The sequence below is a fragment of the Takifugu rubripes genome, chromosome 21 (genome assembly GCF_901000725.2).
Source record: "Takifugu rubripes chromosome 21, fTakRub1.2, whole genome shotgun sequence".
NCBI classification, from domain to species: domain Eukaryota; kingdom Metazoa; phylum Chordata; class Actinopteri; order Tetraodontiformes; family Tetraodontidae; genus Takifugu; species Takifugu rubripes.
Window position 1 is genome coordinate 14,474,664 of NC_042305.1, and position 26,865 is coordinate 14,501,528.

The 26,865-nt window shown below is 47.7% G+C and overlaps 4 protein-coding genes across 6 annotated transcripts; all 4 read left to right on the forward strand.

Moving 5' to 3' along the window:
* The first annotated feature begins 373 nt into the window (after positions 1 to 373).
* Positions 374 to 9,933, forward strand: tut7 (terminal uridylyl transferase 7). 2 transcript variants are annotated; one of them, XM_011619651.2, is made up of 29 exons: positions 374 to 645; positions 1,400 to 1,816; positions 1,953 to 2,098; positions 2,292 to 2,408; positions 2,566 to 2,743; positions 2,805 to 2,893; positions 3,028 to 3,079; positions 3,162 to 3,231; positions 3,687 to 3,813; positions 3,899 to 4,018; positions 4,121 to 4,255; positions 4,352 to 4,529; positions 4,707 to 5,335; positions 5,418 to 5,568; positions 5,710 to 5,796; positions 5,887 to 5,987; positions 6,100 to 6,157; positions 6,242 to 6,345; positions 6,411 to 6,500; positions 6,583 to 6,696; positions 6,950 to 7,027; positions 7,115 to 7,292; positions 7,368 to 7,415; positions 7,502 to 7,593; positions 7,665 to 7,780; positions 7,857 to 8,056; positions 8,133 to 8,200; positions 8,328 to 8,394; positions 8,593 to 9,933. In XM_011619651.2, the coding sequence occupies exons 2-29, from the start codon at positions 1,417 to 1,419 to the stop codon at positions 8,649 to 8,651; spliced, it is 3,852 nt and encodes a 1,283-aa protein (XP_011617953.2). In that variant the 5' UTR covers positions 374 to 645; positions 1,400 to 1,416; the 3' UTR covers positions 8,652 to 9,933. The 2 variants fall into 2 exon arrangements, with proteins under 2 accessions (XP_011617953.2, XP_011617954.2); XM_011619652.2 differs by lacking the exon at positions 374 to 645 and adding an exon at positions 663 to 901.
* Positions 9,934 to 10,124: 191 nt separating this feature from the next.
* On the forward strand, positions 10,125 to 11,603 carry LOC101078354 (iron-sulfur cluster assembly 1 homolog, mitochondrial-like). Its single transcript, XM_011619653.2, has 4 exons — positions 10,125 to 10,442; positions 10,614 to 10,667; positions 10,831 to 10,936; positions 11,133 to 11,603. Exons 1-4 carry the CDS (start codon positions 10,233 to 10,235, stop codon positions 11,279 to 11,281), a joined length of 519 nt encoding a protein of 172 aa, XP_011617955.1. The 5' UTR covers positions 10,125 to 10,232; the 3' UTR covers positions 11,282 to 11,603.
* A 424-nt stretch (positions 11,604 to 12,027) lies between these two features.
* On the forward strand, positions 12,028 to 14,388 carry LOC101076322 (iron-sulfur cluster assembly 1 homolog, mitochondrial). Of its 2 annotated transcripts, none has more exons than XM_003978324.3 (4): positions 12,028 to 12,183; positions 12,981 to 13,034; positions 13,204 to 13,309; positions 13,551 to 14,388. In XM_003978324.3, the coding sequence occupies exons 1-4, from the start codon at positions 12,103 to 12,105 to the stop codon at positions 13,697 to 13,699; spliced, it is 390 nt and encodes a 129-aa protein (XP_003978373.3). In that variant the 5' UTR covers positions 12,028 to 12,102; the 3' UTR covers positions 13,700 to 14,388. The 2 variants fall into 2 exon arrangements, with proteins under 2 accessions (XP_003978373.3, XP_029685772.1); XM_029829912.1 differs by lacking the exon at positions 12,028 to 12,183 and adding an exon at positions 12,295 to 12,659.
* An 831-nt stretch (positions 14,389 to 15,219) lies between these two features.
* psat1 (phosphoserine aminotransferase 1) lies at positions 15,220 to 19,283 on the forward strand. Its single transcript, XM_003978325.3, has 9 exons — positions 15,220 to 15,521; positions 16,178 to 16,238; positions 16,402 to 16,471; positions 17,327 to 17,532; positions 17,730 to 17,902; positions 18,214 to 18,383; positions 18,473 to 18,601; positions 18,718 to 18,855; positions 18,949 to 19,283. Exons 1-9 carry the CDS (start codon positions 15,465 to 15,467, stop codon positions 19,049 to 19,051), a joined length of 1,107 nt encoding a protein of 368 aa, XP_003978374.1. The 5' UTR covers positions 15,220 to 15,464; the 3' UTR covers positions 19,052 to 19,283.
* The last annotated feature ends 7,582 nt before the right edge of the window (positions 19,284 to 26,865 follow it).

Sequence of the window (26,865 nt, forward strand, 5' to 3'; positions counted from 1 at the left end):
GTTGTTCGCCTTATACAGACCACCTATCTCTGCATTGTTCCACAAGACGCTCAATCCTGATTGATTATGTGTCCAAATGTTGTCACGTGCAGATAAATCTGAATATAATTAACCTCCAGGATGTTTAATCACTGAGTCCAGTTGGAATATAAATTAGTCCTTGATTTTGAGCCCAAAGGGCCCAAATAGTGGCTTCTCAAATCACAGTTGTGAGTTGCTATTGTGTCTTTTGATGCAAACCTTGCTTGCTCTGAGAGAAAACTGACAGTTAATGGCATCTTTGGGGGAAAAAAAGCCTCCACGGTGTAAATATTGCATTTATTTATTAGTTTATTATACGTTGCAGCACATTTGCAACAGCTCTAACAGCTGGCGTCCTCCTATCTCTATATTTATGCATTGTTGGGGCATTTTACTTGCAAATTGTTTCAATTTATGTCAATTTTCCTCATCGAACTTGCAAATGCAGCCGATATTTTATTTTGAAAACGGTGCTTTTGGTTTCAATTCGAGTCGCGGAAGCTTCCTGCGTTAGCATGGGACGTCAGCGGGACAGCAAGTGAGACATTTTTGGTTGAAGAAAGGGTTTAAAGCCGGCTGTCTTCAAGATTTTACCGCGGTCTTTCGTTGCATGCAGCCAAGGAGGTATTTCTTTGTGTTATGTTGAATTTCCACCTTTGCAAAAAGTTTTGCTTTACTATGTATGTTACACCCGTCGCGCTATTACGCATATTGTGTTGTTGTTTTTGTTATAATCACGTGTTGCATTTTCGCGTCGGAGTAGACGGGACGTGTTCAATAAACCGGTTCAACGAAACCATTTGTATCTTCTAATGTTCTCTTGTTGGGTTATAAAAGCTCTGAAATAACAGCAACCTTAGTCATCGCTAGCCATAGCAAGGTAAGCTAGCTGCGCTAACCGTCTCGCCAAACACAACCTCCTCTGCTAAAAATAACAGGAAGGCTGCCGCAGCGGTCAACTTGGTTAACTCGCCTTTTTTCACCCACCTCGGTCAAAACATTTTTATAGTTGGCGGGTTAAACGAGGCAAAGCAACGTCACTCAGACATGAATCTGCTGCACAAGGTAGTTTATGCTAACGCCGCGTTCCAAACAGCCCTCCGAAGTTAGCCTCGGCGGCTAACCCTCGGCTCAGCCCGACAAAGTGAAGCGACACATTGTAGATTTAAACAACAGTTTATTCTGCCGACATTTTCGTGACTTACCGGTAGTTGTTACTTCTGCCCGAACGCGTTATAATGGATGCTGAATTTTCTCATGTTTGCTCGAAATCTGTGCCTTAAATCTGGTGCCAAATAAGATGTAAACCAGCTTTTCCATTGCAGAAATTACACCTGTGATACACCTGTATGCCACGCTCTCCATTTTGTCTTTTCAGTTCTGTAACAGGTGAACATGGAAAATTCTGGCAGGCCTTACCGGGCCAGGAAAGGTGGCTGGGAAAGGGGAGCAGCAGCCGCAGACAAGGCAGAAAACTGGAGGACCCAGGACCAGGGCCAAGGGCAGAGCTACCGGCCCAACGCCAAGAACCCGGGAGGGCCCTACAGGGCGAGTCCTAGGAAAGGAGGGCAGGGGCCCTTAAGCTCCTCACCTGGTGGATTCAGGAGTGGTCAAAGCTCCGCTCAGAAGGATGACCCCCGCTGGTTCCCAGGCCTGGATAATATGAGTGGAAGTCTTGAAGATAGCTGGAGAGAATGGCCACATCAGCAGCGCTGGAGGAGGACTTCTCAGGGAGAGGGCCCATACGAAGACCGGGATCCGGACAGAGACAGGAACCAAGAGGCCTTTAGCGAAGGTAAATCGGGCGATGCAGAACCTGTTTCGACCTCAAACGGTTGTTAAGTATAGGGTGAGAACCCCCCAATGCTGTAGAGATATAGGTCTGATTGATGCATTTTCCATCTGCTTTTATTTTCTGTCCATCTCAAAAGGGAAACGATGGAAAAACAGGAACAGGAAGAAAACATTTGAAGAGCACAGAGGTTCTGAGGAGTCCAATCTCTCAGCCAAAGACCTGCGGCAGCAACTTCAGGCCGAGAAACGACTTAACAAAGAGGAGATCTACCCCGTGAAGAAGGTGTGTTGGTCAAAATGTGCCAAACTGAGGATATTTGTTGATTTTTAACATTAAAAATCAGTCCTTCCAATTAAAGGCAGAGCACAAGAATGTAATGTTTCCTGCTTTTCTTAAAGAGAATTACATTGATTAAGTATTAATATGTGTATTTACAGCTATAAATACGCGTATTTACACATTTTTCTTCCTTCAGAGGCCTCACGTCAACTCTGGTGCGCTTTACACCTGTGCTCTGTGCGACATTCTCCTGGAATCTTTGGCCCACGCTTTCAGGCACATCCGTGACAAAAGGCACAAGAAGAAGGCAAAGGTGAGAACCCACATGCAGATCGCGGAGGTCGCCGCCGTCTGGCTGCCTGCGCCCGCCGGCCCCTCCCCTCCCCTCCCCTCCCCGCCGGCCCCTCCCCTCCCCGCCGTTCCCTCCGCCCCTCCAGTCTTGAGGACGCGCCGTTTGCTGGTGTCTGCAGGAGAAGCTGGAGCAGGTGATGCTGATTGAGATACGGCCTCCGGGGCCGCAGCAGGCCAGCGCCGTCACCGCGGCGCTGGAGGCCGAGGTCGCGCAGCACGGCCTGAGCGACGAGGACGTGGAGCAGAGGCGATGCGTCGTGGCCGCCATGCAGGACCTCCTCCTGTCCGTCCTGCCCGGTAATTCACCCAGGAAGTCCACATTTGTCTGAACTGCGCCACTCATTTCTCATGTTTGTAGAGATCAGACTCAGGCTGTACGGATCATCCTGCACAAAGTTTGGATTTACGGACTCTGATGTGAACATTGACATCCAGTATCCACAACATGTGAGTAGCTCGGCCTGTCTCCGGTTTGCATTGTTTATCAGCTCTGTGACACGAATTGCTGGTGTATCCCATTCATATGTCCTCTATATCATATTTATGTTGTATGAAGGCTTTGAAACAGACTGTATTCACAGATGCACCAGCCCGACGTCTTGTTGCTGGTCAAGGAGACGCTCTCCATGTGCTGTGAGTTGTGTCCTCACCCCGACATCCATTCAAGCGCTGGAAGCGGAGTGATTGTATCTGATTTGTCACGCTGTGTCCTCAGCTCTCTTTGTTGATGTGGAGGCTGATTTCCACGCCAGGGTGCCCGTGGTCCTTTGTAAAGACAGAAGCAGGTGGGGGGGGCGTTCTCTTCTGTGTCTTCACAATACTAAAAGCGCTGACGTTGTTTTATTACCAGGGAAATTATCGATGTTCACTATATTTCAATGCCACAGAGGAAAAAACATTTGAACATCCTTATTGGTGCAGAAAAGTGTGTCGGCGTGCAAAAGGGACGGATGCAGAATTCCCTCCCATTCAGATCAACTGGAACTGTGTAACTTTTCACGTTCCTGTGTTCCAGTTGCATTAAGCAGCTGTTGTGGAAGCCTGAGACTGGGATGGAACTGCTGCTTTTGGCTCCTCGGCATCACTCTTGTGCTAGAAAAGGACATAATGTTCAATATTTGTTTTGTAGACACGTTTGGAGCACGCCTTTATATCACTATTAACCCGATAATAAACGGGCCACACGGGCTCCCATATTGACTCCGTATCCAAGTGAATAACCTGAGGTTTTTCCCAACAGCGGCCTCATCTGCAAGGTCAGTGCCGGTAATGAAAACGCTTTTCAAACCACCGCCTACCTGGCTGCCCTGTGCACGGCGGAGCCTCTCGTGCGGCCCCTGGTTTTGGGGCTGCGGCGCTGGGCTCGGGTAGGTTCCTGTGCCGAGGTTTGCACGAACCACGCTGTCGGCTCCTCCTTCTCACCGGCGTCTCGTTTGTCGCCCTCTGCTCCAGCTGTGCACGATCGACCGGTCCGAGGAAGGAGGGCTGCCGCCGTACGTCTTCGCCCTCATGGTTATCTACTTCCTGCAGCAGCGGAAAGTATCCATCTTGCCTACTTACCTAAAACAGGAAGTGAGATTCTTTACTTTGTCTTTGGCTTGAAGCTTTCGCGATATTTCATGTTTGTTTAAAGGGAATCAGCCAAAACTGATCTTATTCTGTGACTGCCTGTAGATTAGGGAGTTTTCACTCAGCCGGCTGTCGGACTTCCACCTCACTCGTGTAGAGGATGGGGATTTACACTGGGCATACACTCCGTCTTCCAAGGAATCCCCACAGGAATCAAAGAGTCCGTCGGCCACTGGGAGAGTAGGTGTCACTCGTTCCTTGTTTTGGATTTTAAGCCTTTGTTTTTATCTTTGCTCTTTAAACGGGTCCTTTGTCTTCACATGTGTTCCCCTGCAGGTGTCGCTGACCCTGCACGGCTCCCGCCCGCCTGTGGAAGTCGGCCTTCTCTGGGTCGAAATGCTTCGCTTTTACTCCCTGGAGTTCAACATGGCTGAAAACGTGATCTGCGTGCGGACCGCTGTGGTCCTCTCCCGGGAGATGAAAGACTGGCCCAAGAAACGGATCGCTGTGGAGGGTGAGGAACCGTTTGAATTTGTAGTTTAAATACTGTGGTTTTCAGGCTGCAGTAAAAAAAATAAGGAAATCTCGTGAGAACGGCACGGCTGCAACTACAAATGCTACAATTTCAAACAGGAACGTGAAGATTCCGTTAACTTCGAACCTCTTTGTGTGTCTCTGTTTCTGTGATCAGACCCGTTTGCTGTCAAGAGAAATGTGGCCCGCACCGTCAACAGCCAGCAAATGTACGAGTACATCCTCCACTGCCTCAAAACCACCTACAAGTACTTCGCCCTGCCACCGAATGCTCCCGCTGGGCCCAAGGCCATAGGTCTCGTATCGGATTTCAATCAGCTCAGCGTTCAATCGCAGCCTGCCGATCACAAACCCGAAGAAAACGGCCCCGAAGACTCGGATTGCATCATCGAGGAAGAGGAGGACGTTGAGGAATACAGCGACTCCGACGAGGAGAGGGAGAAAGAGAAAGCAGATCCGGGTAAAAGCAGCCTGTCCGAGGACGAAGAGGACGAGGACGTGGAGTCACGTAACAGACGCCACCTGGACAGCTTCACCACGGAGGAGGAGGAGATTTTCCCAGTGGATGAGATCTCAGGGGAGGAACTGTTGTCAGATGAGGAGGGTCCTGACCTGGACACAGCTGGCTCAGGGGACGAGGATGACGAGGAGGTGGAGCTGACCCCTGTGAAGACTTTAACCTCGCAGTTAGAGGACACAGTGGGAGCGGAGAGCCCAGAAACCCAAACCCGCAAAGAGAAGAAGCTCTCATATGAATTTAGCAAACAAGCGTTCTCCAGGGGAAAGGTTGGTGGCTTTGGTTCTGGTTCTTTTAACTCTTTAAGGTCGGGCGCTCGTGTCGTTCATCTTAACTTTCCATCTCTCTTAGACACACATGGTTGTGTGCAGCTTGTGCAAACACGACGGGCATTTGAAGAAGGATTGCCCAGAAGATTTCAAGAAAGTGCAACTGGATCCTCTGCCCGCTTTAACGCCGGAGTTCCTCAGTGTTCTTAACAAAGTCTGCGAGCAGTGCTACAGTGAGTGCCCCCAACCCCACCTTTAATCTTCCTATTCTCTTATCTTCTTTTGTTTCGTTGTAGCTTTTGTTCATTTTGTCTTCATTTGCTTTTTTTCCCTGCTAAAGTCCTTTTATAATCATGAATTTGTATCCTTTGTAGCTGATTTTGCCCCAGACGAACTGGAAATGGGTGTGAGGGAGCTCATCCTCAAAGACCTGGAAACCTTCATCAAACGACAGTTTCCTGGTAAATATCGCCGTCTTTACTGTTAATGAACTTCTCCGTTAATGGTGGACATGCACGGTTAATCTGACAAAGGGTGTTTCTCATGCACAGCGGCGCAGCTGCAGCTGTTTGGCTCCTCCAAAAATGGCTTTGGCTTCAGACAGAGTGACCTCGACATTTGTATGGTGCTGGAGGGGCAGGAGACGATAAATGTATGGTATCTGTTAGCCAGGTTGCAGAATGACCTGCAGCCATGTTTCATCTTGATCATTAATCCTATTTCACCATTATTAAATTAGAGTTTAACTGTTGATGACATTACAGGATGTGGACTGCATCTCTCTAATCGAAAGCCTGGCAAGGCTGCTGAGGAAACACTCAGGTTAGCAAGCAATTACCACTTTATTTGTAGAGCTTCACGACCGCCCCTCACGCCACCTAAACGTGTGTCCATGCTTGCATGCAGGGGTGAAGAATGTTCTGCCCATCACTACAGCAAAGGTGCCCATCGTGAAGTTCTACCACGTCCAGACGGGTCTGGAAGGAGACATTAGCCTCTACAACACACTGGTAGAGCCCCTGTTGTATTTTTAGCCTTTGTTTCTTCTGCTAACGACCTCGCTATCTCCCTTCAGGCTCTTCACAACACACACCTCTTGGCTTCATATGCTGCTATAGACAGAAGAGTGAAGATCCTCTGTTACATCATGAAGGTTTTTGCCAAAGTGGGTGTTTTGCGCACGCCTGTACTGAAATGCTGATATACTTCAATATAACCTCCCATCTTTCTCCATCCTTCCCGCCCAGATGTGCGATATTGGGGATGCTTCGCGCGGCAGCCTGTCGTCCTACGCGTACACCCTCATGGCGCTGTTTTTTCTCCAGCAAAGAAACCCTCCAGTGATTCCTGTGCTTCAAGAGGTACACGTCTACAGCCTTGTACAGCAGTGTGAAATACGCTAGGTAACCTTTGGATTTCCATCAAACGATGGAGATGTCACCAGATAATCCCACCCCTCCAATTCACGGAGAGGGGAGAGAAACTCTGGTGGTCGGACTGCAGGGGAAAAGTGTCTGAGCTCATAGCTCAGCATTCTGTATGGAAAATTCAACAAGAACATTAATACAAAGACAATCGCTTGTGTTTATAGAAGTTTTGTATTTTCATTTGCAGATTTATGATGGGCAGAAGAAACCGGAGGTGCTGGTCGACGGCTGGAACGTATATTTCTTTGATGACTTGAAAGCACTCGTGAGCATTTTGCAGTTTTGTAAAAACAGTGTGAACAAATGAGCAAATATGTGCACGGCACCATCTTGACGATGCATCCGTGTTCAGCCCAGCCGTTGGCCACAGTTGGGGGGGAACACCGAGACGGTGGGGGAGCTGTGGCTCGGTTTGCTGCGCTTCTACACGGAGGAGTTTGACTTTAAAGAGCACGTGGTGTGTATCCGCCAGCACGCCCGCCTCACCACTTTCAACAAGCAGTGGACGTCGAAATACATCGTCATTGAAGGTCAGCCGGCGTCCCGATGCAGCCGACTCGTCATTTCATTCCGACTGATTTCTGTTGTTTTCTGTATCGTCCCAGATCCCTTTGACCTGAATCATAACCTCGGTGCCGGTCTTTCCAGGAAAAGTACGGTTATTCGCGCATTTCTTTTGGTGGATTCTACTTATTTTTCATTTTTCTAGTGTATTTTATTTCCCATCTTCTCCCCTCAGTGACCAACTTCATCATGAAGGCCTTTATTAATGGCAGACGAGTGTTCGGCACGCCCTATAAAGCCTTCCCTCCCATCTACCCCAGTCTGATGGTCAGTATCTGCTTTTTACGGCGGACACTCAAGACTAGAATAAAAACGGGATGCTTCTTCATCCGCTCCAGGAGTATTTCTTCGACCCTGAAGTTCTCACCGAGGGGGAGGTGGCTCCAAATGACCGCTGCTGCCGTATCTGTGGCAAGATCGGCCACTTCATGAAAGACTGCCCCATGCGCAAAAAGTAGGGACCATCTCCTCATGTGGAGCCCAAAGCCGTCGGCCAGATGGTTTTAACTTCCCTGTTAATCCCGGTGCAGGTCCAAGCAGAGAAGGGATGGGGAGAAGCGGCCCGAGTACCTGCGGGACAGACCGGATGCAGGAGAAGACGGCAAAGACCAGGTCAGGCAGAAGAACGAGCACTGGAGGAAGAGGGACGCGCCGGAGATCCGCTGCTGCTTCCTGTGTGGGTCAAGCGCTCACATCAAGAGGGACTGTCAGCTGAACAGAAACACCGCAGGTGAGGAGCGGAACGCTGTGAACCGGTGGGGTGGGGGGGGACTTGCTGTGTCTTAGCTCTGATTTTCATTGAGCAGGAAATATGAAGATGGAAACCTTCTCCACTCCAGCTCATCTGAGGAATTTGAGGGAGCAGGACAGACAGGTACGAGCACACGTGCAGCTCCGAGGCGTTTACGTCTCGGCTCATTCAGTGTTGTTTCTGGGATGGTTTTATTTTGAAGAGTAAGGGCAGCTTCCCTCATAACGGGACCTGTTTTCACTTCTTCCAGAAATTACCTTTACAAGAAGACAAAAAAAAGAGAAGGCAACAAAATCTCATATTGGGTCCAGAAATGGGTACGTAGCGCCTTTACAAATCCACTTTTAACAGATCGAGGAGGTCATTTCTGTGTTCCATATAGGCCACAGACCAAAATAAAGCCAAATGTCATCAAACACAGGAGCTGGCGGTCCTGATGTCTGCTGCTCCTTTTCCTTCACTGGGGGAGCGCAGCTTCAAACTGCTTCAGAATAAGTGCTGACTTGTCTTTTCAGGCAGTCTAGTCGGCCGACACCCGGGTCTGTCTACTCACAGGAGGAACCCGGTGGACTGAACAGCAGCGGCCTCTGAGACTGTTCCACTCTTTGTCCAGGGAGACCAAAAGTCCAGAAGACGAACCAGTAGAATGGGACTGTTGGGCCAGACTGAGCCCGCTAGACGCCAAAGCCAGGACGCCTTGACTTGAAGCCATTAGGGCCTTTTTATGTATGTTGCCCCCCCCCCACATCCCTGGAGAAACCGTCGACTCTTTAAGAGATTTTTAATGCTTTCATTTTAACACAAGCAAATATATATGCAGCTCATATCTGTTTACTCACACTGCCAGTGACGTTGTTTTTAACCTCGTATCTCGGATTATGCTGCAGATTGACAGAAAACTGTCACTTAAGTGTCCCATGAAAAGTGCTAAATAAGTTAAGCTTTGATCAGTGGTCAGCTTCAGTGACTCATTTGCACAAAGCAAAAGAATATATTTGTATTATATTTGATTTTATGGGTCTGATTAGACATTAATTTGTAGCGATGAAGCTAAATCAGAGCATATAAATGAAGACTTGTCATGTATTTGGTTCACTTTTATTTATTGCAATGTTTTTAGAATTTATTTTAAAAAAAAATTCAAGACATGAACGGAATATATTGTTTAAAAAAACCTTTAATGACAATGTACCTTTTTATAACAGCTGGGATTTTTCCTTTGTCAATCAGCGAGTTTGTCCATCTCTCCTCGAGCCTTAAAAACAGCTGTCATTTCTTTGTTGAACAACTGTATATATATTTTTAGGGTCATGTTTTGTTTTTTAAAGAAACTAGTGATGCGCCTCGGTCTTAGATATTTATTCCTGCCACCTGTTTCTGTCTCCTCTCGGGGCAGAAAGTGCTGATGCTACTGTGCAAGAAGCAGTTCTACTTGCGCTCTGAAGTCAAGCCAGTCAACAGGTCTAACTAATAGCATATAGTGGTCCAAACACTGTATAAGACGGTAAGCTCAGTGCATTGGAAGGAGAAATTATTTATTTGCCACAAAAGCGTTGCATTTCAACGATGTCGGGTCTTAGCATCCCTGTGGGCCTTCACAAATGTATGTTGCTGCTATTGTCTTGTCATCTTCTGGCTTTACTCGTGTCCAAACATGCCTGAGTTTTCTTTTTTTTTTTAAAGAAAAAAAAAAGTTTTTGGTGTAACTGTCATTTAAATCTAGTTTTATTTTAAAGTCAATGTACAAATTTTCTTTGACATGAGTAGGTTTTGTTTCGTTTGCACCAGTTCTGGGAAATCTTGGCTTGCAATCTATTTTGTGTCTCAAGGAATTCATTAAATGGAGACAAAAGCAAGTGTGTTGTTTCTTTTAACCCCTCATCCACATAATTAAGGACGCAGCGTGGCAGTTGTAGCTGCTACCACTAGATTTCACTGTATAGAAAGTTAGTTTTGATCTTGACCGGCTTTAATCTTTGCTATTTTACGTGACGTAACAGCATCAAAGGCATGTGATTTATTTAACTCCAAACGAGAAACTCTTAATCACATTTGCAATCGACTTAAATATACAGACGTCACACAAATCAAAGAACTTTGCTACTTTTAAACTATTTGCTACACACGTCGAGGTGTACGAGCGTTCAACACGGCCATGTTTGCCCGGTTGTTTATTCGTGAGCTGATTGGCTTACGCGCCTGTCCATCAGCGGCTCGACCAATCGGAGAACGGAACGCATTCCTGGGGGCGGGCGCACGTGTGCAGGGCAATATTTTGAATCTATCCGACGACAGTTTGTCTTTCTCCGTGGTTCGATCCTCCAGCAAAAGCAACGTCAGACCTCCAAGAGCACCTCTGACATTGGTAGGTTATACCCGGAGAACTACTGGGAATTCAGTTTATCTTGGGGTTTGTAATGTCTTCACATCTGAGTCTTCCTACTGGGTGAACAATAGGAAATATACTGTATATTGTCTGTTTAAATCGGAGGTGCATTAACTAATAATCATCTAGTTTCTGTTGTCTTTTCTTTAGACTCCATCAGCTGTGAACAAAATCAGGTTGCTTTTGGAGGAAAAGCCTGAATATGTAAGTAAAGAGAAAGGATAATGAAAGAGGCTCATGTCCCCTTTAATACTTAGGAAATGAGCTTACCTTTTTAATTATGCTGCACATCTTTGAGTGCACACACATGCACAGGACCATGTCTATCATAGGAAATGTTCTGTCATGTCCCACTGGCCTTCTGCAGATTGGTTTAAAGGTTGGAGTGAAAATGCGTGGCTGTAATGGCCTCACGTACACGCTAGACTACACCAAGGAGAAACTAAAGTCTGATGAAGAAGTCCTGCAGGATGGTAAGATAATGGCTCTGCCTTTGTGGACGGGGAGATTAAAGTTTGACGTGGGAAGGGAATCAAAGGCAGTGATGCGTTTTCAGCTGGGAACTGGGTTTCCTCGGAGGTCACGTCAGATACCCGACCTCGGCCAAATAGAGCAACATGTGGGGGAAAATGGTGCTGCGGCAGGCATGATGGTGTTTGTGTCTCGTAGGTGTGAGGGTGTTCATCGACAGGAAAGCTCAGCTGACCCTTCTTGGGACCGTGATGCACTTTACAGAGACAAAGCTGTCCAGCGAGTTCATATTTAATAATCCCAACATCAAGGGAATGTGCGGCTGCGGCGAGAGCTTCTACGTATGAGCCTCTGAAAACCCCTTTAACAGAAAAGAAAAGACCCAAAGACCCAACAGAAAAGACTCAATGTTGCCGAGGCAGGTGGATGGAGTGAAACACCCGATCACCACTTCATGCAGATGACTTTTCCACTCATCTTTACTCGTCAGTGTGGTTTGAAGGCACTTACCCTCGAGGTACCGTGGAGTACTAAGAATGCTGACTCAATATAAAAGTGTTTTGGTTGACATAAATGTTTTGTTGTTAGGAATCACCAGTTCTTCTGAGAAATGTTGGCTTGCAGTCTGTTTTGTGTTGTAGGGAATTCATTAAATTGATATTAAATCCTGCTGTGTCTTTTCCTTCTATCCCCAAATCAGATCAAGGAAACGTCATACTCAGCAAGCTCAAACATTAAATCTCTTAAGTGATTTGCATTAAAGCCACCCGATATAAATATGCAGTAAAATTCAACAACCCAATTGCATTTTTGCTTATTTAATTGTGAGTGTCTAGCTACAGACAGAATGTACCAATCCTGGTCACTCCTTTAAAAAAAAAAAGGAATTTTCTTTAGATATAATCTGATAGAATAAGGCCTAGTTACAGTTGTGGCGCAGTTGTATCTGTCGCCACTAGGTGTCAGTGTAGGGCAGAACTGGCTTTAATGACTTTCATTTTTTTATAGCATGTCTATTACGCAAGTTGTTTATCCGTGAGGTGATTGGCTTAGACGCCTGTCCATCAGTAGTTCGACTAATCATTGACCAGAACGCACTGCTGGGGGCGGGAGCCTTTTTCCTACACTTCCGCGCAGTACAATGTTTTGAATCTTATCCGACGTCAACATGTCTGCCTCCATGATGCGAGCGACCGTCCGAGCGGTCAGCAAAAGGAAGATAATAGCTACAAGAGCGGCGCTGACACTGGTAAAATACTGTCGGACATTATAAACGCGTGTAAACTGTGTTGTTTTACCGCAACGTGAACGCAGAAAGTGCCGTGGAGTGAGCTGACGCACTGTTACGTGATCCACTTAGCTAAGGCTAATTTGCTAACCCCGCAGGTAGCCTGGGTTTTCTGGAAAACTGCCTCCCCGATGGTGGTGTTATTCTGTCTATAACATGACGATTCGCGTCACAACACCCCGAAACAAGTTATGCAGAACATTCTTTTAACGCCATCGACAATTAGAAGGCGATGACTTTAGATTTACAAAAACTTTGCGCTGCACAAACGGAATTGAATTCTCAGAAGTTTGTCCTCCCGGATGGGGACTTGCTTACTTGCTTAGTGACATTCGCGAAATGTCAACGGCTTCTCTGCAAATGTGCTGTGAGCTCTCTCATAATAGCCTCTTGTTATGGGTGCGGTACCCGGGATCGGCGTTTCTGTCAGTGTTGTGGTAAGATAATGCATTTAAACGGGGCAAAGCCCTGATAAAGCTTGTGTGCTGACTTAAAGTAGTCTTAATTCTCTCCTTCAGAAAGGTCATTATCCACATTTTCACGGGTTAAACTAAACGTCTAAATATTCTGTGTAGGATTTACCGACAAGTCTTCCTAATGCTGATGAGGACATTAGCTTTCCGGGGTTAGCATCTCCTGGCTAATTCAGCTAGCCTTCGTACTTCTGTGGTTTTATATCTGTGTCTTAACACTGGAAAATACAAAACTGACAATATGATGAACGACTAACCATCTGGTTTCTGCTGTCTTTTCTTTAGACTCCATCAGCTGTGAACAGAATCAGGTTGCTGTTGGAGGACAAGCCTGAATATGTAAGTAAAGAGGATCATCTAACAAGGGCAGGAAGAGGATCATGTCGCCTTCCATGCTCAGGAAACTGTTTTACCTTTTTGATTATGCTGCACATCTTTGGTCACACATAGATCCATGTCTGACAGTAGATGAAATCTCACCGAGTCATGTCCCACTGGCCTTTTGCAGATTGGTTTGAAGGTTGGAGTGAAAACGCGTGGCTGTAATGGCCTCACGTACACGCTAGACTACACCAAGGAGAAGCTAAAGTCTGATGAAGAAGTCCTGCAGGATGGTAAGATAATGGCTCTGCCTTTGTGGAAGGAGACTTAAGTTGGACAAAGGACTACGATGTTATTACTTTGATTTGATTGAAAGGAGCAGATGTATTCGATGAAGTCAGAGCCATATAGATCTGACCTGTTGCCTCAGAGGTCGTGCTAGATTCCTGACCTCGGGCAGATAGAGCAAAATATCCGTTAATTTAGCAAACATGGTGCAATACAGCAGGGATGACTGGTGTTTCTGTCTCCTAGGTGTGAGGGTGTTCATTGAGAAGAAAGCTCAGCTGACCCTTCTCGGCACCGAGATGGACTTTGTAGAGACGAAGCTAAACAGCGAGTTCATATTCAACAATCCCAACATCAAGGGAATGTGCGGCTGCGGCGAGAGCTTCAGCGTATGAGCCTGTGGAACAAACCTTGACAGAAAGGACCGGACATTGCTGAGGGTGCTGGATGAAGGAGGCATCTGATCATCTGGGTGTGCCTGCATCTCCACCACTGCCCCTCCTGCAGACCACTTCATTATTAGCAGTGTAGCGCAGACCACGCTAACATTGATTATTAGCCTCACAGACCTCCAATCACTTCTTCCTGCTAGTGGGCACAAAGGACCTCAGATGCAAACGTGTTTGTTTCAGATCTACGCCTCTTTAACGTAGATGCACATTTCAGGCATATTTCATCAGTTTATGCGGGCAAAAATGGCAACCTGACCAAGAACACACTGAAGCTACAAATTGATCACATTGATATTTAAAGGTCCAGGATTGAACTTGTGAGACTTTGTTCAAACCCCTCACTTTCACCTGGTGTCCCATGCCAGTAGAGCCTTTTTAACCTGCTTTCTGAGTGACTAAATATTTATCTCCATGTGTAAATATAAGAAATGTATATCTTATGAACCGCGAACGCACAACAAAGAAACGCACAGACCGAGACGCTCCGATCACGTGTCCCTTTCATAGCCTTTGCTCCGGCACAGAGAGGATTTATGTTTGATCAAAGCTCAGGCTTTGTACAGATTATGTGCTGTCAAAATGAATCGGTGTAATATGCCAGTGTACATATTTAATAAAAATGAGTAAAGTTGCACTGCTGTCACTGGTTTATGTGCCATCGTCCAAAGCGTGGTGGAAGGAGCATCAGGAGCAGAGACGCCATAGATGAAGCTTCCAGCCGCCTCCTAAAGGCTCTTTCTTCTCCACTTAAGTCACCCCATCGACATCTTGTGATTCTCACGAGCTGCAGAAACGGAATTATCGTCTCATTTTCCAATTTAACCTGACTGGTGGACTTCACTGGATGTCAAGCAGTAGAGGGAAGCTACAACAGTGGAATTAGTTTTAAAATATTCCAGGTGTTGTGGAGTCGGTCACTGTGGCAACAGGCCCAAGCAAACATAAGCACACATCCAATAAATCACACATATAAGATAAAGACCTTAAGAGTTGTTGAATGGACGTAATGCGCACACCTCCAGGTACCAATGATGGTGATGACATTTGTCCATTCTTGGACCTTGTCAATGCATTGATTGCTGATAAAACCAGAGATAGCAGGTGGACTCTTTGAGTCAATTAAAGTTGTGACACAGCGTTTCTGAAACTTTAGGAGTCTATTTAACCCGGCAGCATTTTAGTTATTCTAATACCATCAGCCTATTTCATTAGAGAAAATGTGGACTATAAGATAAAGAAATTAATAAAGCTAAATTAATTTCCAGTGTCCAAATTGTCTCACGTCATTTTCAACGTAAATGAACAGACACGTGACACCATTCGGCGCAATGGCCGACTGGGAATTCTTGTTCTCTCCGTGAGGCATTCAGGCAACAACGGGAATATTTCCCCCTCAAACGTGTAACAGCGGTTACGTCGCGTCGCTGGGCGCGTTTGATCCACGTGTCATTGAACAGAGCGTAAAGCCAATCGTTATTCACAAAATGTTACAGCATAAAAGTAAATAAAACAATCGATAGTACAATTATTTTATTAGGCCCACATTCTAGCGTTATATCTGATACCGCCACTACGCTAATCAAAGGGGAGAAATCCGAGGTTTAGAGAACGCATCCTCTCACAGTTAGACAATCAGCATCTCCGACGTGTGCAGGAGAGCAGAAACTCAGCCGAGCACTCGCGCACAGGGACCATCTGAGATTTCAACATGGAGCAGAAACAAGTCATCAACTTTGGTGCCGGACCCGCAAAACTCCCCCAACCCGTAAGTGTCGACCCTCCCGTTTTGGCTGCTGCGAAATCAAAGTACAAAGAGTCCACGCGAGTAAAGAACCGGAAGGAGAAACGTTACATGACGCGCAGATGCACGCTGCAGACTCGACAAGCTGCCGATTTTTAAAAAAAAGAGCAATCCGATCGTCATCTTCCGTAATCACGACCGAGCCGCCGCTCGCATCACCTGACAGCGGCGCGCAGTCGTGCACGCCGCAGGCCGTTTGATGTTTTGCTGATAATCCTGAGCCGGATTGCGTCAGCCTCCATTGAGGCGGCGGAGCGCCAACATCCTCCACAACGCACAATAAACACGACGCTCCTCTTCGTGCACGTTTGCAAAGCGCAGCTATGTCAGGTTGTGTTAAAACAATTATTCGAACATGCAAAACTTTTATCTGCAGTGCGCTGCCTCGCGACTGTTCGGTCCTAAGTTAGCACGCGCACCTGTGGACATCTGGAGTTCCAGCTCTGTCGTCGTTATCTGTGAATTTAGTGCCAGATTGGTGCGTTTTCGGTAATAATTCGGTGCCTGCTGAGTTTGTCCATCCCAGCTCTTTAATCTCCGGAGGGAGATCAGGGGACAGAAGTGATCGGTTTATGAACGTGTCAGATCTTCCATCACCGATCTGCTGGATCCTCTTCCAGGTGCTGCTCCAAGCACAGAAGGAGCTTCTGACGTACAGCGACACCGGCATCAGCGTCCTGGGTGAGTCCGGGCTCAGCCAACTCTGACGAGGCTGTTTGTGATGATCACCCTCAGGCGTTGCCACGGGCAACAGAGCGAGTCTGGACACAGCTTCATCCACCCAGTTTGTTTTTACTTCAGTGTCAGGTTTGCTGACGCTCTGATCTTTGTCTCTCTCAACTAGAGATGAGTCACCGATCGTCCGACTTCAACAACATCCTGAACAGAACCAAGAGTCTGCTGAGAGAGCTGCTGTGAGCTCCTCCTGCTCCTCCTCCTCCTGCTGCTCCTGCTGCTCCTGCTGCTCTTCACCCTCCTTCTCCTCCTGCTGCTCCTCCTGCTCCTGCTCTTGCTCCTCCTGCTCCTCACCCTCCTTTTGCTCCTCTTCCTCCTCCTGCTTTTCCTCCTCACCCTCCTGCTCCTCCTCCTGCTCCTCACCCTCCTCCTGCTCCTCACCCTCCTGCTCCTCCTCCTGCTCCTCCTCCTTCTCCTCACCCTCCTGCTCCTCCTCCTGCTCCTCTTCCTTCTCCTGCTCCTCACCCTTTTCCTCACCCTCCTCCTCCTGCTCCTCCTCCTGCTCCTCCTCCTCACCCTCTTCCTCACCCTCCTCCTCCTGCTCCTCCTCCTGCTCCTCACCCTCTTCTTCCTCCTGCTCCTCCTCCTGCTCCTCACCCTCCTCCTCCTGCTCCTCACCCTCCTGCTCCTCACCTTCCTCCTCCTGCTCCTCACCCTCCTCCTCCTCACCCTCCTCCTCCTGCTCCTCCTCCTTCTCCTCCTGCTCCTCACCCTCTTCCTCACCCTCCTTCTCCTGCTCCTCCTCCTGCTCCTCACCCTCTTCCTCACCCTCCTCCTCCTGCTCCTCCTGCTCCTCACCCTCTTCTTCCTCCTCCTGCTCCTCCTTCTGCTCCTCCTGCTCCTCACCCTCCTGCTCCTCACCCTCCTCCTCCTGCTCCTCACCCTCCTCCTCCTCACCCTCCTCCTTACCCTCCTGCTCCTCCTCCTGCTCCTCCTCCTGCTCCTCCTCCTGCTTCCAGATACCTTTACATCCATGTTAGAACATGTGTTCCTCTGTATTTTTGCCAACCCTTGAAGACAGTTTGTCCCCTCAGAAATATCCCCGACAACTACCAGGTGATGTTCCTGCAGGGTGGGGGGTCGGGGCAGTTCAGCGGCGTTCCTCTCAACCTGATTGGCCTGAAAGAGGGCAGGTGCGCCGACTACCTGGTCACCGGCACGTGGTCGGCCAAGGCGGCCAAAGAGGCCGAGAAATACGGAAAAGTCAACGTTGTCCACCCGAAGCTGGACTCCTACACCAGTGAGTGTGTGTCCAGGAGCTCTGGCGGCCTGCAGCAGAACCTGGCTGCGCTCCCGCTGTTGCGTAATAACAGACAATAGAGGCGGCCGAGGGAAAAGCCTCTGGAATTTGAGCAGCCTTTTCCACATGGTTGTCTGATCAGGATCTGGGCTCCCCGCCGCAGCCTTTGGATCTTATTCTGTCCTCGTCTCCTACAGAAATCCCCGACTCCAGCTCCTGGAACCTGAACCCCTCCGCCTCCTACGTGTACTACTGCTGCAACGAGACCGTGCACGGCGTGGAGTTCAACTTCGTGCCCGAAACGAATGGAGTCGTCCTTGTGAGCGACATGTCCTCCAATTTCCTGTCCCGGCCTGTTGATGTCTCAAAGGTGAGGAGGGATGAAACCATCCCACAATCTTAGCATTTGCAGGTGAACAACAGCTAATGTTATCCTGGCCTGAGAGCCTGGTCCTGCTCAAGGTTTCTTCCTGTTAAAGGGGAGTTTTTCCTTGCCACTATTGCTTGTTAGGGCTCAGGCTGGCATTCTGTAAAGCGCCTTCAGACGTTTTTAATTGTGACCGTTGCCACATAAATAAAGATGATTTCGAATCGATCTGATGGTGGCTAACGTTAGCTAACTGGGGCAAACCTAAACTAGTCCCCTCCTGTTCAACGCGTCGTTCTCCTTCTATCCTGCAGTTTGGGCTGATTTACGCCGGTGCTCAGAAGAACGTTGGCTGCGCCGGCGTAACCGTGGTTATTGTCCGCGAGGACTTGATAGGCCACGCCCTGAAAGAGTGTCCCATTGTCCTGGACTACAAGGTGCAGGTGGAGAATAACTCCATGTACAACACGCCCCCCTGCTTCAGGTAGACCGCCGCCTGTTGGTTTTCACCATGGGACAGACATCTTTAACACTCTGGGTGTGTGTGTGTGTGCGGGTGTGTGTGTGATTCAGCATCTACATCATGGGTCTGGTTATGGAGTGGATCAAGAACAGCGGTGGCAGCGCTGCCATGGAAACACTCAACAGGAAGAAGTCCAGCACCATTTATGACATCATCAACGCCTCCAATGGTTTTTATGTGTAAGTTAGGCTTAAATGTGCAGAGTAAATGAATTGTTCTTTACTTTAGACCGGAGCAGTGGTTGCCGTGGCGAAACAGATTAAAATAATCAGCAGAAAACGCCGGGTTTCCCCAGGTGCCCTGTAGAGGAGGCCTGTCGGAGCCGCATGAACGTGCCCTTCCGGGTAGGGAAGAAAGAGGGGGATGAGGGACTGGAGAAGAAGTTTCTGGACAGAGCTTCCAAGCGTGGGATGATATCACTGAAGGGACACAGGTGGGACAGTCCTCTCCTGTCTGCATTTATCTAATACTGGGTCCTAAACAGAGGAGCTGCAGCTCAGACGTGGCGGTTTGTCTCCCCCTGCAGGTCAGTGGGAGGAATGCGCGCGTCTCTGTACAACGCGGTGACCGTGGAGGAGGCCGAAGCTCTGGCCGACTTCATGAAGGAGTTCCAGAAGGAGCACCAATGAGCTGCAGACGCTGCTGTCACCAAGTGGCCTTCCATCGCTGTAGTTTTGTTAAATGTCCAGCTCCTTGTTGGATCTGAGAGTTTCTAAAACCCCGTTAACTATTACTGATGAGCTAATGTTTCATTTTTAAAAAAACAATAGAATTACTGTCACACTAAATTTGTTCTCTAACAGTATTTTTTCCACACTGTGTAGTGGAGTAATCCCAGTAAATCTAACATGGAAAATCCTTTTACAGTTTCCTGTGTGGTCAGTGAAATATGTTTTATTCTGAAGTAGAAATCAGAGGTCTGATGAGCATATTTACCAGATCCAAGATGATGAAATTGAATCTCCTGCACACATTTAAGATTATTTTTGTCCCACAATTGTTTTTAAAAATTGAAAGAAATAACTCAAACTTCATCCAAACTAAAGTAATTCACCTGTGAGGGGAGCAAAACAACTGAAGCTTCAGCCACAGGTGACCAACAGACACCAGAAAAGTGTATTCCTGTGAATGAGCGCTAGGTGGCAGCGTTCACCAGAAAACCGGAGCAGACGTTTATTACATTGCTATTAACATGCGATTAATACTCCATGCCAGCACAGCCGGACACAGACACCTCCTCCCTCAGGCCTCCGACCCGAGTCTGTCACACAATTCATATTGTGTATATATAAAACACTTATGTTTCTATTCTATACATTATTTATGGTATTTGCACTACATCACCCTCAACACAGTTTAATCCAGCGGTCACATTATCTAAATAAGTTAATTTAATTATATTTTTTATTGTGTGTAGTGTTTGTTTTTGCACTGTTGTTGTCATCCTCAGTGTCCTCAGATTCTCTGTATGTATAGATGTTGAGGGTTAAGCTCGTCGTACGCGTGCACGTACTTGGCGAAACAAACCGGATTCGGATTCTTCTGTAGCTTTAAAGCACGTGTGCGGCTCTCTTCCTAGTTTAAGCGTGCGGGGAAGTGCTTTCTTTCTTCTTCTTTTTTTTTTAAAGTTTCATTTTGAACAATAATGAAACACAAAGCAAAGTTGATCCGTGAGTTATTATTTTATATAACATCCCGGATGAGTCCACCCCAAAAAAGTAATTTTGGCTGTTAGCAAATATCAATACTGAGAGCTGGGGACGCAGGGTGAATGCTGCTGTGTACCGTGGCTCCCGGGGGCCGCAGTGTGTTGGGCCTGCTGCCGGGGCCTGTGTGTTCTGTGTGGTAGAAATATTCTGTCCGAGCCCGAGTCAGGTATTACTTTGGCGTCGGCACAATAAGACGTGGCCTCATCTCGTATTTGCCGTGGACGCGAGTCGCCTCTGCCCGTTAGATTTATTGAACAAAAAGTTGTCCGGATGAGGGGGGAAAAAGGCACCAAATATCCGAATGTTAGTCGCCGTCAGGTGAAGGGAACGAGCACGACCCAGCTGCACATCCGCCTCCAAGTGGGGTAAAAAAAGAGAGATGAGGAGAAAGCGGAGGGGCTTTGAGGTGCGAGCGGGGCTCCGGTGGGGACGGGAGGTTGTGAGGGGATTGTGCGCCGATTCTGGTCCCGGCGAGCCCACTAATGTCATGGTAATACCAGCGGCGGGCTGCGGTAAGACGGCGATAATGAAAAAGGCCGGGAAGACAATATCAAAGGGCTCCTCTACATCCTGCAGTGGAGATTATTCCACACACAAGGAGGGCGGCAGAGGCAGAGCATGCAGAGGCAGGCTTTAGAGCTGTGATTGAGGCTCCTGTCAAGAGCTCCCCACACACACACACACACACACACACACTCACACACACCCTCCTCGGTGTGTGTGAGGCTCCTCTGCAGCCGTAACATCATATAGAGCAGAACTCATGTGTGACGTCTGGTTCTCTGAGCCGCTCCTGTTTGTTTGTTGATCATTTCAGCTGTTTGACTGCTCCTATCTGCAGTTCCACCTGTGTAGAAGGTTTCTGATGCACCTGAATTCCTCATGGATCCATGACCTCTTAAGCCTCTGTGTCGTCATGCTCAGGCTTCTGAGATGCGTCAGCCTCCACTACACTCCCGGTTCGGTGGTCACTGGTTTCCATGACCATAAAACTCCAATAACAGGAAGTAAGTGGATTGTATTCACACGTGTTGATGTAAGAGAATGAAATAGAGCAGATTAGCGGGCGCACTTTGGGTCCCTCCTCCCTCCTGTGTCCTCTCTCCTAGCCTGTGACTGCATCCTCTGTCCTAGCCTGCATGTGCATCCTCTGTCCTAGCCTGCATGTGCATCCTCAGTTCTAGCCTGCATGTGTGTCCTCTCTCCTAGCCTGCATGTGCGTCCTCTGTCCTAGCCTAGTACATCCCCTGTCCTAGCCTGCATCTGCGTCCTCTGTCCTAGCCTGCATGTGCATCCTCAGTCCTAGCCTGCATGTGTGTCCTCTGTCCTAGCCTAGTACGTCCCCTGTCCTAGCCTGCATCTGCGTCCTCTGTCCTAGCCTGCATGTGCATCCTCAGTCCTAGCCTGCATGTGTGTCCTCTGTCCTAGCCTAGTACGTCCCCTGTCCTAGCCTGCATGTGCATCCTCAGTCCTAGCCTGCATGTGTGTCCTCTGTCCTAGCCTAGTACGTCCTCTGTCCCAGCCTAGTACGTCCTCTGTCCCAGCCTAGTACATCCTCTGGCCCCTCTAAACGCCACCTTGGTGAGATGCAAGGGAACCAAATCAACCTCCAGCCTGAATCAGAAGCACAAGCTCTCCCTTTTATCATCTGCTCCTCTAACTTCCTTTCTTTCCTCTCTCCTTGTCTCCCTTTTATTCCTCCTCCTTCAGCTGCCTGTAACCTCTGACACTCTTTACCTCCTCTCTTCTAAATCCGTTGCTGCGCGAGGTTAATCTTGTTAGCATCAAATGCACAATGTTCTAGCAGCTCCTCTTAATTGCCGTTGTGTTATTAATGAGTGGGGAGCGGGGGAAATCACCCTTAATTAGCTTGTCTCATTCTGCAAGCGAATCGAGTGTTAGGCAGCGATGGCACTCAGGCACAAACGCACCGGGGATAATTAAAGCACTTCACTTGTCGCAGTATTTATCTGAACCAAAGAGCAACAAGCCGTTCCCACAATTAGCCTCGTCATTCATTAGCGGCGGAGTGCTGTTCGGTGTTATGATGTCGCCTTGCCACCACCGATCCCTCAGCACTGGTGCTGGTGGAAACAGGAGCTTCTTCAGCATGATGCAGTAATTGGAGGAATGCCGGGCTGCCCAGCCTTCTGCTAGCTGTCTGTAGCACACGTGCATGCTAGTTTAAATTGTGTACTAGGTGATAGAAATGAGTCTTTCTAGGAAGCATTATTACCTGGAATTTATTTACCAGGCAAAAAAAAAAAAAAAAAAAAAAAAATCCTGGTAATTTGTGTGTTTTGCATTTCCACTGCACCTGAAAATTCTGGAAACTATATCCGGTCCTACATCCAACAAAGTCCTTTTTCAGGAAAAGATTAAAGTCCAGGGGGAGTTTTTCTCCAGGTAATTTCAGTGAAAATCCTTCTAGGTTTTCCAAAATTCCAGGTTAAATAGCAGGAGGTCAAAGGTCGCACCCTGTGTGACCCTGAAGTGTTTATTATATGATACAAGACCTGTTTCGGTGCATTGAAACCAAATTAATTCGCACCTGCAGCTAAGTGAGATGAGAGAGGGAACTCTGGCGGAGCAGGACTAATTGCTGCCCAGGGATCAGGTTCAAGTGTGTGAGCGCACTAGCGTGTGTGCATGTGTGTGTGTGTTTGCCCATCTGTCCTTCTGCCAAAATAAACACTTTAGTGAATATTTAATACACACATTTATCTGTGTGTGTCTGTCAGCATGTGATAACAGAATGTCGGCAAAGACACAGGACTTAATGAGGTCTTTTTTTGGCAGCGGGGAGACGATTCAGCAAGGTGAACACAGCTGTGGGCTTTTTTTTTGTTCTGTGTGTAATCACGAGCGTGTGCACAACCATGTGCACGGCGGTGAGGATTAGAGAACAGGTACTCACACTCGCCACACACGGTGGAATCAGCGTCAGACAGTGGAGTCATTTCTGATTCGGGGGAGCCAAACTAAAATCTGCGTTTATAAACGTGTATTCTTGTTGTAGCTCCATCTGAAGGTCCTTTACTGTCTATCTTTTTATTTTGCGTGGTTCTAAACAGGTTAGCCTTTTCTGAAATTGCCTCTCACTGTATAATTTAGGGGCTCCTCAGGGTTCTGTATTGGCCCCACCTTCTATTTATATTGATTAATATCAATAATGTAACAAAGTCTCAGCTATGTTGGGAACGTGCAAAGGGGAGACAAAGAAAACATTTTCGTTAGCGTCTCGTCTGACGTCAAGTCCCGCGTTTGCTTTTTCTGGATGAAGTGACAGGAAGAAGGGAAAAAAAAGTGCTGTCGGGGGTAAAACTTTTGCTGGTCGTGTTTAATCTCATCTGGAGCGGCGCCGCCGTTCCTCCGCGTCGCCGCTCGCTCGCGTCCTCAGCAGTCAGACTCATAAATTGGACAGCTAAGCCTTTCATAAAGTTTAATAAAGCGCTGTTTGGCGTCTCGGGGGACCTGGTATTAGTGACGAGGGCCGCCGCTGCCATTCTGGCAAATCACATCATCATAATGAGGCTGTACTGTGGGAGAGCGACACGCACACACACACACACACACACACACACACACACACACACACACACACACACACACACACACACACACACTCCACCACCACCACCATTTCTCCCCCACCCCCTTTTGTTTTCTTTATCATCCCTCTGACATAATACGATGTCTTCGCTGCATTTTTCCGGTGGGGATTCGAGGACTGCGTTGTTTAAACGCCCTGGCTGTCCCGGACAAGCCGGGGTTATTTCTCATTTAGTAAAGATCACACAGGCTGTAAATGCTCCGGCGGCGTGCTCTGAATGCCAAGAGCGGCGTGATTGGCAGCCCGACGGCAGCGGCAGCATTTGCATGGCATTTAGCCGGGCGGGCGATGGCCACCCCAAACACAAAGGTGGGTAAATAAGATGACTTGTCTGTTCACACATTGTACACACGCACACACACACACACACACACACACACACACACACACACACACACACACACACACACACACACGCTTATGTACTCACTCATGCAGTCTCTCAATCTCAACAACCTCCAACCGTCTCAGGCTGCCAAACCTGGAATCATTCATAACTGTGTGGCATTTAGGCAAAGAAAGGGGACGCGGACACGAGGGGACGCGTCTGAGGAGTCTCCGACTTTCTGTTCATGTTTGAGGCACTTTCACAGCTCCAGTAACCTGATATGGAGAATAAAACAACACACACACACACACACACATCTGTGACATATTGGCCCACGCTGAGCCAGTTTAACTAGTTGGACGATGTTAACGTTTGTACCAGCGTTCCCACCTGACGGTCTGGTCCAGCTGCTGTACTAACAAATTAAATGCATATTTATTATCTTAAAATAAGGCAACATAACTCTTGCACATGCGGAGGTGCGTAAAAGGTGTTATATGTATTTTGTTGGAATTGCATCCTAATTAAAAAAAAAAGTCCATTAATGAATAAACTTGACATGATGGAATTTTATGGGAGTTATAATTATCACAAATGTGATAATTAGTTAGTGTAAACGATCCCTGTAAACAGTGTGGTGACGCTTCCTTTTCACAGGTTCCTTTTATTTTCCTGCTCAGTCTTAGAATTTGGTTTTCACTCTGGTTTTGGGTCCACTTGTGCGATTTATTTTTTCTGTCCAGGGGCCTCAGAACAAGAACATTGTTCCTTTAGAAACGGCCTTTGGAACAGTGCTGGGGTGTTCTTCACCTCTGGAATAGACCGCGTCCCTGCTTTTTCATGCTTTTTCTGTTCTGTAACTTTGCCACATGAACTCTGGCATTTCAACTGGAAACATGTAAAAGTCAAACAAATACGTCTGAAACTCTGGACAGGATCTTTTCTGCTTCCATAAAGGTCAAGATAAACATTTGGCACATGTGACCGCAGCTTTTGGGGAACTTTCAAAGCTGTGGCGATTGGTCGGGTGATGACAGGAGCAAGAAGGAGAAGAAGGACACTGGTTTCCTGTCCGGAGATACAAGGACAAATCCAAATGATTGCCATTGGTTCTGATTCAGTTCGTCTCCTGATTTAGGACAAACTGACAACGTTCCCGGAGCAGGAGCCCTGTTTATGCTAACGCCACATTAACCTCCTCTAAATCACCTTATTTTCTCGTCTCTCATCCGGTTGCCGAGCATATTTGCGCCGGATCCCTCAACTTTTATTCACCTGAAAATGGTTCCGGAATGACATTAGTGGTGACAGCCGGGCAATAACAAAAGCAGAAAAACTTCTCTGGAAAACAATAAATCAATAAGCCTCGCTAGCGTGTCCCGCCACTTCCCCGCCCCCTCCACACCTCAAGCTCATTAAACACGGCCCAGCGTCAACTTAGAGGAAGGAGAGTACACAGAGACTCGCCTTTTCACAGCCTATCACGCAAAGAGCTACTGAGCAACCTTGATATATTGTATATACTAGAAATAAATATGATTGTCCTTTAATCTGATTTTATTATACTGGGGACTCCCACTGGCAAACCTACTGGGGGCTGATGGCCTGTAATCTTATTGCAGAGCGCTGGCGGAGTTTCATATCCCCTTCCTGACGCTGTTTTATCATGTCAGGACTATTATTGTTCCTATTGGTAGATGTGTTTCTACATTTATATGCGCCCCTGTAATAAATCCAGTTATTGCACACCCTTGCTTCTGTTTGCATATGCACGTGTGTGTGTGTGTGTGTGTGTGTGTGTGTGTTTGCACACACCCTGGAGTCTCTCCACCTCACACGTGGGTGCTAATTTCACCCCCCAGTGTGCGGCTCGTTTGGGGGTTCTGCTCTGTTTATGGACCGACATATTGACCCAATTTGTGGCTTTGGCACTCTGTCTGTCTGTCTGTCTGTCTGTCTGTCTGTCTGCCTGCCTGCCTGCCTGCCTGCCTGCCTGCCTGCCTGCCTGTCTGTCTGTCTGTCTGTCTGTCTGTCCTCCCTTTGTCCACCTGTCAGGCAGTCGTGTGCTGCACAGTGGGAGAAACAGACGCACTCAGACTGAACTAAATGCCATATGCATCATTGAGCAGCATTACCAAGCTCTTGTTGCTCATCCCTCTTACTGATTTCTGCTGCACACACACACGTGTGATTGTATGTGTGTGAGTGTGTGTGTGTGTTGCCCGTTAAATAGAAGGTCTAATAAATCAACCTGTCTGTCCACAGCCTCCTTCCTTCCCTTGCTTTCATTACTCTTCCTGCTCCTTTCTCCTCACTCTCTCCCACTCTCTCTCTCTCTCTCTCTCTCTCCCTCTCCCTCTCTATCCTTCCATCCCCTCCTCTCTCTCTCTCTCTCCCTCTCTCTCATCTCCCTCTCTGGTAATTCTTTTTTTTTAAAGCTCTGGGGGTGTGTTGGAGGCATTGTGTGCCTCCTGATAAATCACTGCCTGAGAGCAGGTCAGAGCAACACGGCCATCTGCAGATCATCTTATTGTCATTTCTGCGTGTGTGTATGTGTGTTTGTGTGCATGCACGCGTGTATTTCCTGCTCCAGTGACTCTACACTTTCACAGCAGCATGTCTGTGCATGCGCCCGTGCCTTCATGGATGTACGGGACGCGTATGCTGATCTATGTGCTCCTGAAGAGTGGCTGCGTTTTCTGGCCAGTGCGCTGCTCTCTCTGTCCTGCTGAATGGTGGCTGATTGAGACACATGGACTGCCATTGTGCCCTGATCTAGTTGCCATTGATTAC